Raw genomic sequence first — 14,202 nt, 5'->3', positions numbered from 1 at the left:
TAACGAGTGATCATTATTTTATTTGTTTAAAAAAAGACATTTATAACATAAATGAATAGTCATTTATAACAAGTAATAGAAGTAAATAACTTCAAATTATCATATGATCAAATGGAGCAAACGAACTCTACATGAAATGAGAGACGAATAATCTTGTTGTCTAGCATTTGGTAGGCAGTGTCATGTTAGATGTTTGGTTTAACCAAAAAAAAAAGGGGTAAATTAGTCCAAAAAATTAAGTGTAATTGTCATACCCAAATTAGTCCAATACATAAATTTTGTGCAAATTGGGGCGGGTTTTTTCCCAAAAATGTTATTTATTTCTTTAATATGGGTAAATGCATAAATAGCAGCGGTTTGTTAACTGTATGACCATATTGGTCAAAAATCATGGTGTATGATTAATTGAAACAAATTAGTCCAAAACTTAATTTTTTATTAGTTATGGTAAATAAAGCCAAAATTCTGCAATTTTATTAATATCTAGTTAACATAGTTTATACGATTGTTTGAATAAATTATTATATAGAAGGTGTTGCATTAATGTTTGTAGATTGTAATAAAAGTAATATAAGACGGCACAAAGAGTCATTTATAAAAGAAGAATAAAATAGTCATTTATACCATCAATTTGTTAAAATATATTCATCCAATGGAGCAAATGAACTTTGCATGAAATGAGAGGCGGTGACTAGGGCTGCAAACGAATCGAGCCGCTCACGAGCGGCTCGAGTCAAGTTCGAGTCGAGCTCGAGCCGGCTTGAGTCAAACTCGAGCTCAGAATATTAAGCTCGTTAGCTCGCGAGCCGGCTCGCGAGGTTGAGTATATATATATATATATATATATATTTTTTTTTATTTTTATTTAATAATAAAATTACGTATATTATATATATTTTTTATTTTTTATTTTCATAGTAAAATTACGTATATATCCTTAATATTTTATTATTTATTAAGAAAAAAAAATATTATTTTATTTATTTTTAAAAAAATAAAATAATTATTTTTATATTTTTTTCGAGCTCGAGCTCGAGTTTGAGCTCGGCTCGACTTGATTCGAGTCGAGCTCGAGCTTGAAAATTGCTGGCTCGTCGAGCTCGAGCTTGGTAAAATTTAGTCGAGGCTCGGCTCGATTAGCTCAAAGCTCGACTCGGCTCGGTTCGTTTGCAGCCCTAGCGGTGACTCATCTTTGGATGAGTAATCTTGTTATTCAGCGTTTGGTTGGTTTGCGTTAAATGTTTAGTTTAACAAATAAACATCAATATTTATTCTATCAATAATAGCAAGAGATGGAATTACTTACTTGAGGATTGCAAAATTGCTTTTTGGTACAATGCAAATCTTGACAACGATCTTGAGCTCTATCAACTTTCATTTCAAACTCGAGTTCAACATTAATCTATGATAGTTTGAGCCTAGTTGAGCTCGAGAAAAATAATAGCAAGTGATCATTATTTTATTTGTTTAAAAAAAATAGTTATTTACTTCTATTATTTTAATATGGGTGAGTATTCATTTATAACATAAATGAATAGTCATTTATAACAAGTAATAGAAGTAAATAACTTCAAATTATCATATGATTCAATGGAGCAAACGAACTCTCCGTGAAATGAGAGACGATTACTCATCTTTGGATGAGTAATCCTGTTGTCCAGCGTTTGGTTGGCAGTGTCAAGTTAGATCTTTGATTTAACAAAAAAAAAAAAACTAGGAGTAAATTAGTCCAAAAAATTAATTTTAATTGTCATACCCAAATTACTCCAATACATAAATTTTGTACAAATTGGGGTGGTTTTTGCCCAAAAATGTTAATTATTTCTTTAATATGGGTAAATGCGTAAACAGTAGCGGTTTGCTAATTGTATGACCATATCAGTCCAATATCATGGTGTGTGATTAATTTAGACAAATTAGTCCAAAAATTAATTATTTATTAGCTATCATAAATAAAGCCAAAATGTTGCAATTTTATTAATATGCAACAAACATAGTTAACTACATATTAATTACACGATCTTGTATTAATGTTTGTAGATTGTAATTAAAGTAATATAAGACCATATCGGATTGATGAAATGGACGGAATCCAAACGTGTGCAATTCATTAGGGGAAAAAATTGGCGCAAATGCACAAGATGGAATTCTATTTCAAACAAGGAAAGTTTTCACAATTGCCGCACTTTCACTTCCCGCCAACATGCCGATGTGTGGTGGGAACCGTGAATTTGAAGGACAGTAGTTAATTTCCTATAGGCTTGTGCTTGGTGCGGCCTCCGTTTTCAACGCCGATACCACCATCCCTATACTCAAAGTCTATGTATTAGACAAAATTGTAAAAGTCAATGCCGTTAATCTCCTATAGGCTTGTACTTTATCCGAAAACAAGCTTCGCAATTTGTTCTAAAGTTGGGTTTTGCCTCCCTCTGTCTATTTTGAAGATTTTTCCATTTTGGATTGCGCTCTCCTTCACACGAGCACACCCATTTTCTGTATTTCACAATCTCACTGTCAAACATCTTGAAATCACTTTTGCGGATGCTAAACTCAATTGCTCTTGCGTAAGTGTTATAAAATAGCTCGGCATGTGACTCAGACGGAAATGTTATTTTCATCACGTCATCACTCTCAATGTCATCCACGCAAAATTGATCGAAGGGGATATCAATTGCAGTGTTCTCGACATTTTCTTCGCCCCCAGTCTCTCTACTGCCATTTTCTTCCACATCTACATATGAGTCTTCTGGATATTCATTTAAATTAAACATTGATTGTCTTCCACACATGCCTCTGCTATCTTCCATTTTTATTCTACAAAACAAAAGATTGACGTTATTATATACCATTCATGTACTGCTAGAATTGGTAATCAATACTCACATCCTTTTTATTACATTTCATTCCCATGTAACCACACTTATATGAATTCAATAATATAAACACGCCACTTTTAAACTTCACTTCTTCCACAAAATTCATAATTAAATTAATTATACAAAAGAATGTAATACATGTCATTCCTTTTTTTTTTCCTTTGAAAAAAAATTAATTAAATCTTTAAACTTAGTCCTACCAAAGAAAAAACAATGGAGTAGCAGGAAAAAAACATTGACTAATTTACGACTCCAGAATCAGTAATAGGATTTAAAGTCTTAAAAGAGGCTTTTATGTTAATTATCCACCATTTTCTCCCACTGCCTTACTTACAATAAAAGTCATAAGTGGACGAAAACAGTTTACTATTTCATTTGGACACAAACTCATTCACAATTTGGTTGGTTAATTTCTTCCAATGCTTTCTCCCTGATAATTTATTCCGATTCTTTCTTCCAAATTTACATACATGAAAACTATGTCCTTACATAGTTTTTATTGTCTATCACATTCCTCTGTTAATATTTTAAATTATTATTATGACATCAAATCCATGTCCTTAACAGAACCAATAGTCAAATAGTGACCCAAGACTTAGTGAAAATAATTAAACAAAAAATTAGTTGCATAAAAATTGACTATTTTGTACTTTGTAAAAATTAATCAAACAAAGAGATGCATATCCCACCGCATAATGCAAGACCCACAGATAACATTTTCCTCTAACATTAGTGATTTATCTAATTATTTAAAAAACATAAACGTGGTCTTTATCAAAATTTAATAAATATTACTTACCTTCTTTTCAATTTTGGGAGGTTTTCTTTGTTGATTTTCCACCTACTTTTCTTCTACTTTTCTTCCATATACATTGTGATGGATCCTTGCCATTCTTGAACAATTTATAGTATAGGTTCAAAGTAATGCCATTTATTATTTCCAACAACCATTTTAATTCATTAAATTTTTAATAACTCATTTCCAAACGCTTGAGTGGCTGTCGGTGAAAGCATTGAATGCAACTTGGACAACAAACATTGGAACTAATCCTCGGACAATCTAGTTGTGGTACAACTAAATTGAATTTTGTCTGATACAAATTCGTTGGGAAGACCATAAATGTGGCCGGTAGAATACAAGAATATGCTCTTTTGTTTCTTTAAGCCAGGCCCCACTTCTCTCATTTTTTAATACACATGTTCCCGGTTATGCATCTACAACAGCCGGTCATGACCCAAGGCAGAAATCAGACATTTTACATGAACACTTATTTTCATGGATCATTGCAATTATCATTTGTTGAGGTGTCACTCCCACATTGGACAATGATGAATACTACACGTCTAGTATTTCTCTCTATACTAGATTGTAGATGGATCCCAATTTTGAGTCAAGGTTTCCAATTTTAGCAACTTCGAAAGTGTCAGATGTCTGAGCTGACAAAATCACCCCAGGCTGAACAAGCCAAGGAAGGCTAGGAAACCTCTCAAATGTCGGCACTAGGCAGTAGGCACCGGATTCCGGAATGACTTAGAATCAATTGCCTCAATATCGCTGGGAAATCTCGTTCGCTGGGAGAGCTCGTCTGTGATATTGTGATAGTCAACTTACATACCCCAGCACGAGGAGTACGACACACAAAAGCAGTTGCTTTACTTACCAATGCCTTTGCTCAAAGTCGCTGCCTTTTATCATACGAAGGGATGTTTGGTGCGAGTAAATTGTAGTCGTATCATTGAATTTGATGATCCTCCCTAGGTCCTCAACATCACCACCATTGGTTACTGCCAGATTCCAAATTAATCAGCAAAAGGGGGTCTATAAGACTGCATAAACACGTTGTCTTCAAGTGTCTTCAAATTCATCAATTCATCCAACCACATTTAATCATCGTCATGGACATCAAACTTTAGGAGGAAAATAAGATGCTTCAAAATTTTAAATTTCCAAATGACATTTCGTGTGGTAACTGTGCAAGCAAGATCTCGGCGATGCTCAACTGGAGACCTGCAAATGCGATAAGAAGAACGAGAACAGTAGCGGAAATTAGGGCTCGTCCTCTGGGTTAACTCCGATGCTTAACTTAGCATCCACGGTGCATTGGGGTTCGATATTAGAAGAGTAGGGATTTCTTGGTCACCTGAATAAGGATGAAGAGGGGCATAGAGAGAGAGTCACTATTCATAGGAACATGAGCCTATATAGGTTGATTTCGTAGGATATAGTAGCCTAGCATTATTTATTACTCTAGTGTGTCAGATTGAATCAAGTTACATCAATCGTATCATGTCAATTAATCACCTCGAATTCATCTTTAGATAGTTTCATTTTGGGCTGTGGTCATATTAACTCTACGGCCTATGAGCCGAGGCCGAAGCTCGTGCCAGAGTCACGATTCGGGTCCCACAGTAACCATACCAGCTTTGGCTTGCAATCCAGGATGCGCAGGTTAGAAATCTTACCTAGAGATACGTAGCTTCTCCATGTAATAATCTTTAAATTTCAGGTACCTCTGAGATGATGGGTATCCTCGTTTTCCCACAAACTTGCTCTGTTGAAAGTCAACAGAATATGGCTGTAAGCCTCTAAGCAACAGGAACAACTTGAAATTATTCATATCCATAAGCTCCACCACTCTTTCCCAATTTCTGGTGTGATTTTAGGAAGAGAGGAGACCTAACAAATCACTTTTACCAGCCGAGACCTTTGATTCATCTACCTTCAACTCACCTTTTCAAATCGACTATATAACTTCACGAACTTGTTCCTCTTCTGCCTTATGAAGATAGAAATCCCAAATCAAGAGAGGGAAACAATAAATTCTTAATCGTCCGTTGATCAGATAGTCCACTTCATCCAAACCTCAAACATACCTCTGGCTGGCACTTCATCCAAATACTGCTCTGCTATGTCCACCATTGTCCTCTCTTTTTCGTCTGTTTCACATCGTATGATGCCCTCAGCTTTTCATGGCTGGTATGACTTTTCAAATTCTCTGTGTGAATCCTCAGGACAAAAGGAACAAATGGCGAAAGCAAGGCTTTAAAGTCTCTGGTATATTTGTCCATTGTTGTCTATGCTGTTTACAGATGGCATGAAGAAATGCCTTACCCTAATGTAATGTACGCTTGGAGGTGAATATACACCTTCCGAGCACAGTAATGGCTACAAGAATGCTTCGACATAGTTTTACCATATATGCTTGCATCCAGTATAGCTATGTAACTGCCTGAAGCGGTAACAAGAAAAAAGAAATTACACATAAAACTTATAATAAGGAGCATTACTCAGGCTTGGACCAAGAAAGACCTAATTCCCATGTTGCACAAAAAATCACATACTGTTCAATGTAAAAACTTTTACTTTTTACTGGTTCATGAACAATTGGAATATAAAACCAGGTATTCATGAGTAACCATTACGAGAATACAGAAGTAACAAGACTACAGCTAAAATTTGACAACATAATATCACCCTGAGCAAATACCTCTGATCCCTTCACTAAGTTGATTCGAGGGAAAGTAAATGGATGAATAATCTGCAAATTAGTAAACCTGAAAATAAGCTCTAAGCAAGATAACAATCCAATGAGCCAAATTTCACATAAATTTAAGAATAAATCAAACTGTCTTCCCAAAAATTCCTGTGCTCATCAGTTCACAGATAAGTCACATACATGCAGAAATTCAAGTCATGCAAAGGAGGTTAACCATCATTCATGGTTTTAACCTCAAAACTCAGATTCAATACACACACAACTCAGATTTTACAAAACAAATCTGCATGTATTCATAAGATTGAGATTACAAGGAATTACTTCATATTAAGGTTTGCTTTTTTATGGATGTAGAACACCAGCAGATTAATTATACTAAAATCAAGCTTAGATTTGTGTGCCTGCATAATTAATATTAAGAGATAAAACAAGACAATAATCTGCAAATCATATTCTTCAAAATGGAACTTGTCCAATTTCTTCTCTATCAGAACAGAGTTTCAGCATCTCCCATCCCAGCACTACATCTCATGCAAGCTTGTAACTACAAAGCATCTCACTGAACTCTGGACCTTCGCAATCTGCCTCCTCATCTCATCTATGGTTAGTTTGTGGCACCTCAACATGACTTCCCTGGTAGTCTCCTCAGGAACAAGTTTCAGAAGAGATGCAAAAAAATTTTCTGGTGCTGAAGTTGAATCTTCTTCTCTGGGATAGGGTTGTCTTCCCCAAGCCAGCAGTGCCTAAATTGGAGTGGCAAGCAAATTTTGTCATCATCCATGCTTCCCACCAGCGTCTGCTTCTCGTCTCCAAGCCAACAACACTATTATCATTCTTGATCAGCACTGGAGTTGGGAGAATTCTTATCTCCTACTTCTCAAAGACAGCCTTTTGGATGAGGTGTCAATTGCCCCAGAAAGAAAAGCTCCCAGACACATATAAGGTGTTCAATATTTTGCATAAGCAGTAAAAATATCATTCACTACCATATCTTCTGTTGCACTGGAGAAGCCACTGCCATTCAGACAGGTGAAAAGAATGCTTCGGATGCCCTCCCGACTCCAACTCCAACATCAACCACAATCTGCCACCTAAGCTTCAACCAATCTTTAATTTTGACCAACACCCTCTTGTCACAGACTTGTCTTTTGCTTATTGTCCACGAGAACTCAATTCTCCAGCAACACTAAGTTGGACAGAAGACCCTCCACAACTTGATTGCTTTCCCAAAGTATCTCTCTCAGCATATTGCCTAGCCTTTTAATAGAAGCACGCATGACTGACAATGCCACGATGATCAGAACAATCTCAACTTTACTAGGAAGAGGAGGAAGCAGCTGCAAAACGCTCAATACATCAATCTTATGCTAAGCTCAAGTCCATGATTCAGATTTTGCTGAGTGCATGAAGTGGGATGCAAAAGAGGTTTGTGATTAACTCAGTCAAACCTTCCAACAAAATAAAACAAGCATACCTTATCAATCTCAAACAACTTTTTGATGAACAAAAAGACATCTAAAACATATTTTGCACACTTAGCAGTTAGCATCTATGGCTCTCTGCCTCCCAGACCAATTAATCATGATTAACACGAATATAAATCGAGCAAAATACTATTTCACATAGTTATAGTCTGAAAAAATGTTAACACAAAAAATTGGTGAGTCCATGTCAATGAGAAACAAGATGCTCTCTATTAGGATTTCATCAACATCAGTTTCTGGTACACAATCATGAACCTACACTTATAAATGCTTGTTTCCATGTATACACCATTTTGTCATTAAATACGAGAAGCAGCTGGACAACCTGCAGGTATTTCAAAAGAAGATTTAATCTAAAGTAGGAAAGCAGGAAAGATTAGAGATGAAAGAAATCAGTTCCACGTTATGCACGATAATCAAGAATTATTGGCTGGCTACTGAAAAGCTTTAGGAATATATCCAATTTATGTTTCACTATTTAGAGCTTCCTAGGAAGCAAAGAGATGGCGCAATAGAATAGATTCTTTTAGCAGCTGCTAATGGGAGAATTAACTGTGTATAAGTAAGCATTGCTTTATGCAGAATCAATTTTCTGAATGCCTTATTCAGGAAAGTACTTGATATGAGGCAGCAACTAAAATTATTGTCATTCAAAAAAATTGTAAAAAGAAACTTACCAACTAACTACAACAAAAAATCTCAGAAAATGTCAACTTTTACAGTTCTTTTGTTAGAGAAAGTCCAAGCTTTTCTGCTTCTCAGACAGTGCAAACCATATGTTCCTTAAGAAAAACCCATTAAATTAGACAATCACATTATTGTACAACAGTAAAATCAAAATCTCACGCAGAAGCTAAGGTTGAGGCCCCAGGAATTAGAGGTCTTGGGTCCTAATCCCCCTGCCCCCTCCACCTTCTTAGATCCCAACCCTCACCTTCTAGGGGGGAAAAATTCATGCAGAAAAAGAATCCAATGTGCTACTGCTTCACTTTTGTATATTTGTGGTTTAACACATATGACTATAATTCCAAGTACAGACTTCTGCAGACCATCAATGGCGTTACAATCCCAATTACTAAGAAACTTATATCCAGAAGGCAACCGAAATCAAGTCATGGCATATTACTGAGGGTAGTAATCAATCTGAGATTAACAACAAAAGGCCAAGCATAAAACATCGAGAGGACTATCAACACAGGGGACTAAAAGCATTAAAAACATACCTCTTCGGCACCCTTGTTTGGACAAAGGAGAATTAATGTTACACAGTATACAGGGAAAAACGAGAAGAAACTCTTATAACTTGAGAGAGTAATCATACCAAGGCAATTCACAGGACTTGCAAACGCAATCAGATTCAGGGACTATAAAGACACTTCCACTGTTGTCACTGGTGCATCCTCTCCAGGTTAAATCTGGTTGTGGAAGTGATATGGAACATAAGCCGAAAACCAATTTGAAAGGAAGATATCCCCCCCCTCCCCCTCTCGGATCAATAACAAGAGCAAAAGCAGTAAAATTAACAACAATTACTCCATCCACTATTAAAAATGCCGCACAAATCATGTTTTTCAATACATTGAAGCCATGGAAAACGTGAAAACACAAAGGAAGAAGAAAAACAAAAACCATTTGGTTAAAACTATCATCATTACAAAACACAACTAGTATTAGTAACCAGTACTGATACTACATGTCTGACTACTGCTTCTTGTTGATGTCATAAAGCACACAAACATCAGCAGCGGTCTTAATCTGGATCACATTCACTAATTGCTTGATTCCCCATCCAAATCCAGCCAACCCCAAAATCCCTGCTTTAACCCAACTCTGTTGTACAGCATTCCCCAAAACAAGCGGCAAACTCTCAATCTGATTCTCGGCAAGAAGAAAAAGCATAATGTAAAGAACCTCACAAGAAGCACAGCAATAACCCATGAACATCCGGTTTCTGTAGTAAGCCCTGAACAGCCAGCTATTGCTGTCCTTGACATCTTTGTGGCTGCTCTTCCCAAGCAAGAAAGTACTGTACGTTTGGAGCCAATGGCTGCCGATGTCGAGTGCCAGCAAGGAAATGAAGATCAAGCCAGGCCTGTAGACTTGGGAGAGGATTAGGAGGAGACAGGCAGTGCTGATCCTGTCAGTGACCATATCGAGGACAGCCCCAAAGGTGGATACTTGATTGAATTTGCGGGCAAACCAACCATCCAAGGCATCACAAACGAAGCTGACAAGGTAAAGCAGGGAGAAGAGGATTTTATCCTGGAAGCAAATTGCGAAGCCCACACAATTCAGCAGGATTCTTATGTAACCGATTATGTTTGGAATGTACAGGTAAACAGCCAGCGTGCTTTGCTTTTGTGGTTTTGTTGATTTTGTGCTTCTGCTGTTCGCCATGGATAAATGATGGATTGGTGTGCTTTTCAACTCTAGGACTTCTCAGAGTCAGATTTGGGGTCTTCCTTCCTTCATGAGACAGAAAGAGGGACAACTAGCAGCCAAAACAGGGTGGGTTGGTGGGCTGGTGCTGACGAAGCCGAATAAGGGGAGGGACAGAATCCTGAAAAGTGTTTCAAGTTAGACCATAACAGCAACATAAGCAGAGGGCCCATTTGGAAATGTTTGTTGTTTTGGATCCTTTTATTTATGTTCATAAAATTTTGCAAACAGAAACTAAAGCTGTTCCTTAAAATTATGTTTGCTTTGTTAAAATTTTAAATGTTTTGTCAAATTTGGGCCTGTTATCAGAACACCCAAAAAAAAGTATATCTTTTAGCTGTATCATAAAATAGCTTTACAAGAAAATGTGAATAAATAGTAATTTCAATAAAATACCTTACGAGATTCTCATCAAGACTAGTGTCCGATATTTCCTCGTATTTCCTCTCATCCTTAGAACAGTATAATCTCTCCAATTAATTCTCATACTTCAACTAACAGAGAGAGAGAATCCCCCTGAAACCCTCACCACTGTAGACCTTCCTTTCCCATTATCTCCCCCACTACAGCCACGTTATCCCCTACTGTCAGCATCTAACTGGCAGTTAGATGCTGCCTTCCCCTACATCTGCTCTTGAACACTGTAGTCATCCAATATCTCGCCACAAATTAGGTCAGATTTATTGCTCCGATGTCACAGGTAATTTTCTAGCAATTTGAATTGTCATCAGCAGGAGACTATAGTCTAGTTACTTGCTGTTGTTCTGTTCTTTTCTGAATCCTGATGTTAATTGAAGTGAAATAGGTTATCTTCTCCCTGTTATCTGTTGTTGAAATTACTTGGTAAATCCAATTGCTTTAAGTATAGCTGTTGAAATGATGTATTCATAGCATAATCATATTACAACAGTAATAAATGCTTAAAACTTTCATAAATTGATGAAATTAATTTTTCTTACTACCTAATACTGCTCAAAGCTCCAAATAGAATCCAAGGTACCCATGCATTAATTAGCATCAATTTTAAACTATCTAACACCACTCAAGTCTCAAAGAAATACTAGAAAACTAAATTTAAAACTCGGAAAAATCTGAAGCAAACTAACCCTTCTTACTATCCCAATAAATCTGTATATATAATAAAGGACTCAGCTATACAAAATTACAAACCACCGTAGATGGCATCCAATTTTCCAATTTGATCCTATACTCATATTCATCATTTGATTCAGAAATCATTTATTCTTTTATTTAAAACTAAACTAGCATAAATCTTCTAATTCTTTTATTTCTTTACAAGTTTTACTAACTACCCAAACTAATTTTGTATATTTTTTTATGACCACTTTTGATAAATACTACTAATTAAAATTTCCATCATATTAGATAAACATCCATATTTTCTTAAATACTTGCATAATTAGCTTACATTTTTTCAATTTTTTTCTGTCCAAGCAAAACATTGGAAAACTAAAGTAATACTCAATTCGATAATTCTTGTATGAGCATCTCACTCGTACGTGTATTTTTACGTGTGTGAGTAAGTGTGCATGGATCCAAATATTACTATAATTAATTAAAAAAAGAAGAAGAAAGGAACAAAGGTAGGCACTCTTACCCGGTGCTGGCAGTGTCTGGTGGTGATTTGGTTTCTTGGTGGGAGAAGGAAGGAGGCAGGGGAAGGGGAAGGAGGAGTTGGGCGGTGGATTTCTGGTTGGGGATAATTTTAAAAGACGGACGCCAGCGAAGAGGAGGGGAGAAAAAGGGTGTTTAATATTCGGCCAGTCTATTGGGTTTATTGAGCCGGGTTCAGCAAGTCCAACCAATTAGCATTGCCCCAAACTTTTAACTGTTAACTCAGCCCAACTCGTATAGCATTGATATCTATACTTGTTAGGGCTAATAATATTTATTTCCATTGAGGTCGTCTAAACTATCGAATGGACTTTAAGATTTTGGCGAAAAATAAACTTCCCTTTAAATGTAACTTCAGTTAAATCTCATTGACAAAATCTGAGAAAAAATCCAAAAGGCCAGAAGAGTTATGAGTTGCAAGAGAGTAATTATGAAACCAAAAAAAAAAAAATTTAAAGTTACCTAAGTATTCTTATCGGTGGGAACAAACATTATAGTCTTTTTTTTCTTTGCTACTAATTTGTTATCAATCAGATCATGTCCTATACTTTTTCTTAAACTTTGTATTCTCTCCAAGGCACAAAGCTACACCATTTGATTTTGATCCTTCTAGTTCGTTAAATTGGCAGACGAGTATTGCTTCAAGTATTGCTTTGTAATCATTGTGACTAATAAACTAAGGTATATTCTCGCTAGATATTGATGTCAGTCTATCAAATGTCCTACCACCAATGCTTAGAAGAAGATTTGATAGGCCAATAAAAACAAGGAGAAAAGAGAAAGGTGAAACTTTTGCTATTGGACAAGATAAAAGGTCATCTACTTTATGGTATGTTCATTGCAAACAAGTTGGCGTAATATAAAAACTTGTGAAGCCTATCCACAAAAACACAAACACTACCTAGAACTCTCTAGGACTGATCTTAGGTAGGTCAAGTTATTACTATATTTGCATTAAACTAAATACAAAATACTTTTACAAACATTTCTAACTGAATGGATCATGGCAAATTCGTTCGCCCCCTCAAGTCCAAACCAATTTTTACAATGGCAGAATTTTAGCTAATGGCATTATGGATGTAAATGTGACTAAGTTACCATACCTTCAAGCTATGGTAAACGAGACTCTGTGATAGCATCCATTTATACCTCTTGTGTGGTAGGTTTATCCATCGACTGGTCACGTCCATCTCAGCAGTGGGATGGCTATAGCAGCCACACAATTACAATGGTTAACATTTGGGCTATCACACATAACTCTGAGTTCTAGGCTAAGCTATGTACGTCCAAAACTTGAGAGGTTTATAATATCAACTGGTGGTGTTAAAAGTAAGTCTAAATCTTTTTTAGTAGAGGAATCAAAAATTGAATATGAAAAAGTTCAAACTACTCAAGTGCCATTAGAACTTGACTCTATAAAAGGTCATCAGTATTTACTTTGATAAATATATAAGCCAAACTTGAACAAAATTTAAAACTCATTAATTAAAATATTAGTTGGGGAACTATAGTATTCAGTTTGATTAGATTCATTTATAACTCATAAGACACTAATAGGGTCTCTTATTTACAAAATTTGATAACTTCTTTACTATTTTTAAGCTCCTTTTTTTGGTCTATTGTGATTGGGTGTTTTGAGAAAGTTGTTTCAAAACTTTTATGGTAGACATGTTTTCTTAGAGACTACTTCTAATAGGTGGTTTTGGAGTATTACAAGGTGTATTTTCTAAGTTTATGACACTCCTCCTCCCTATTTCCCACCACCATCTTCTCGTTCTCCTTACCACCTCTCTCTCACTATTGGAGTCTTCTACTAATGTTCTCCCTTCTCATCCTTCCTCCTATGTAAATCATCAATTGAACTTTCCACTTCCCCCAACTCTCCTTTCAATTTCGTAGTCACTGACCAAATTTAATCACCAAAGTTAGAAGGAAGGAGAAGAAGAAGGGGCTACTAGGTAGAAGAGTGGAAATGAAATGGCGATAGGTAGAAAAAGAAAGAGAGAGAATTGTTAAGATTTGAAAGGAAAGACTAGGGATGGGGAGAGGGCTAGGAGATTGTGGGAGTTTAATGGTGAAGGAGAGGACAGTTTGGGGGGTTAAAAGAGTGGAAATGAAATGGTGATAGTTGCGAAAAAGGGAGGTTGTTAGGTGTGGGAAAGTGAGGAGAGTTGCTATGGCAGAGATTAATGTCTATGTTGGTATACTTGTATTGTACCTTTTCGAGTGTTTTTGGTTGTTTCTTTAGCAATGCTATTTATTTGAGTTAAA

General features: G+C 36.1%; 1 protein-coding gene across 1 annotated transcript; it reads right to left on the bottom strand.

Annotated features, from left to right (window-relative positions):
- Nucleotides 1-9,376: 9,376 nt before the first annotated feature.
- On the bottom strand, nucleotides 9,377-12,045 carry LOC113761519 (probable CDP-diacylglycerol--inositol 3-phosphatidyltransferase 2). Its single transcript, XM_027304538.1, has 2 exons — nucleotides 11,915-12,045; nucleotides 9,377-10,417 (listed from the first exon to the last, which is right to left on the bottom strand). Exon 2 carries the CDS (start codon nucleotides 10,252-10,254, stop codon nucleotides 9,559-9,561), a length of 696 nt encoding a protein of 231 aa, XP_027160339.1. The 5' UTR covers nucleotides 10,255-10,417; nucleotides 11,915-12,045; the 3' UTR covers nucleotides 9,377-9,558.
- Nucleotides 12,046-14,202: the final 2,157 nt, after the last annotated feature.

The sequence above is a fragment of the Coffea eugenioides genome, chromosome 2 (genome assembly GCF_003713205.1).
Source record: "Coffea eugenioides isolate CCC68of chromosome 2, Ceug_1.0, whole genome shotgun sequence".
Lineage (NCBI taxonomy): Eukaryota > Viridiplantae > Streptophyta > Magnoliopsida > Gentianales > Rubiaceae > Coffea > Coffea eugenioides.
The sequence above is the reverse complement of the archived record's forward strand: the minus strand, read 5'-3'. Positions and strand labels throughout refer to the sequence as shown.

Bases quoted from the DNA above. Each gene is read 5' to 3' on its own strand.
- LOC113761519 (XM_027304538.1), bottom strand. From the start codon at position 10,254: ATGGCGAACAGCAGAAGCACAAAATCAACAAAACCACAAAAGCAAAGC.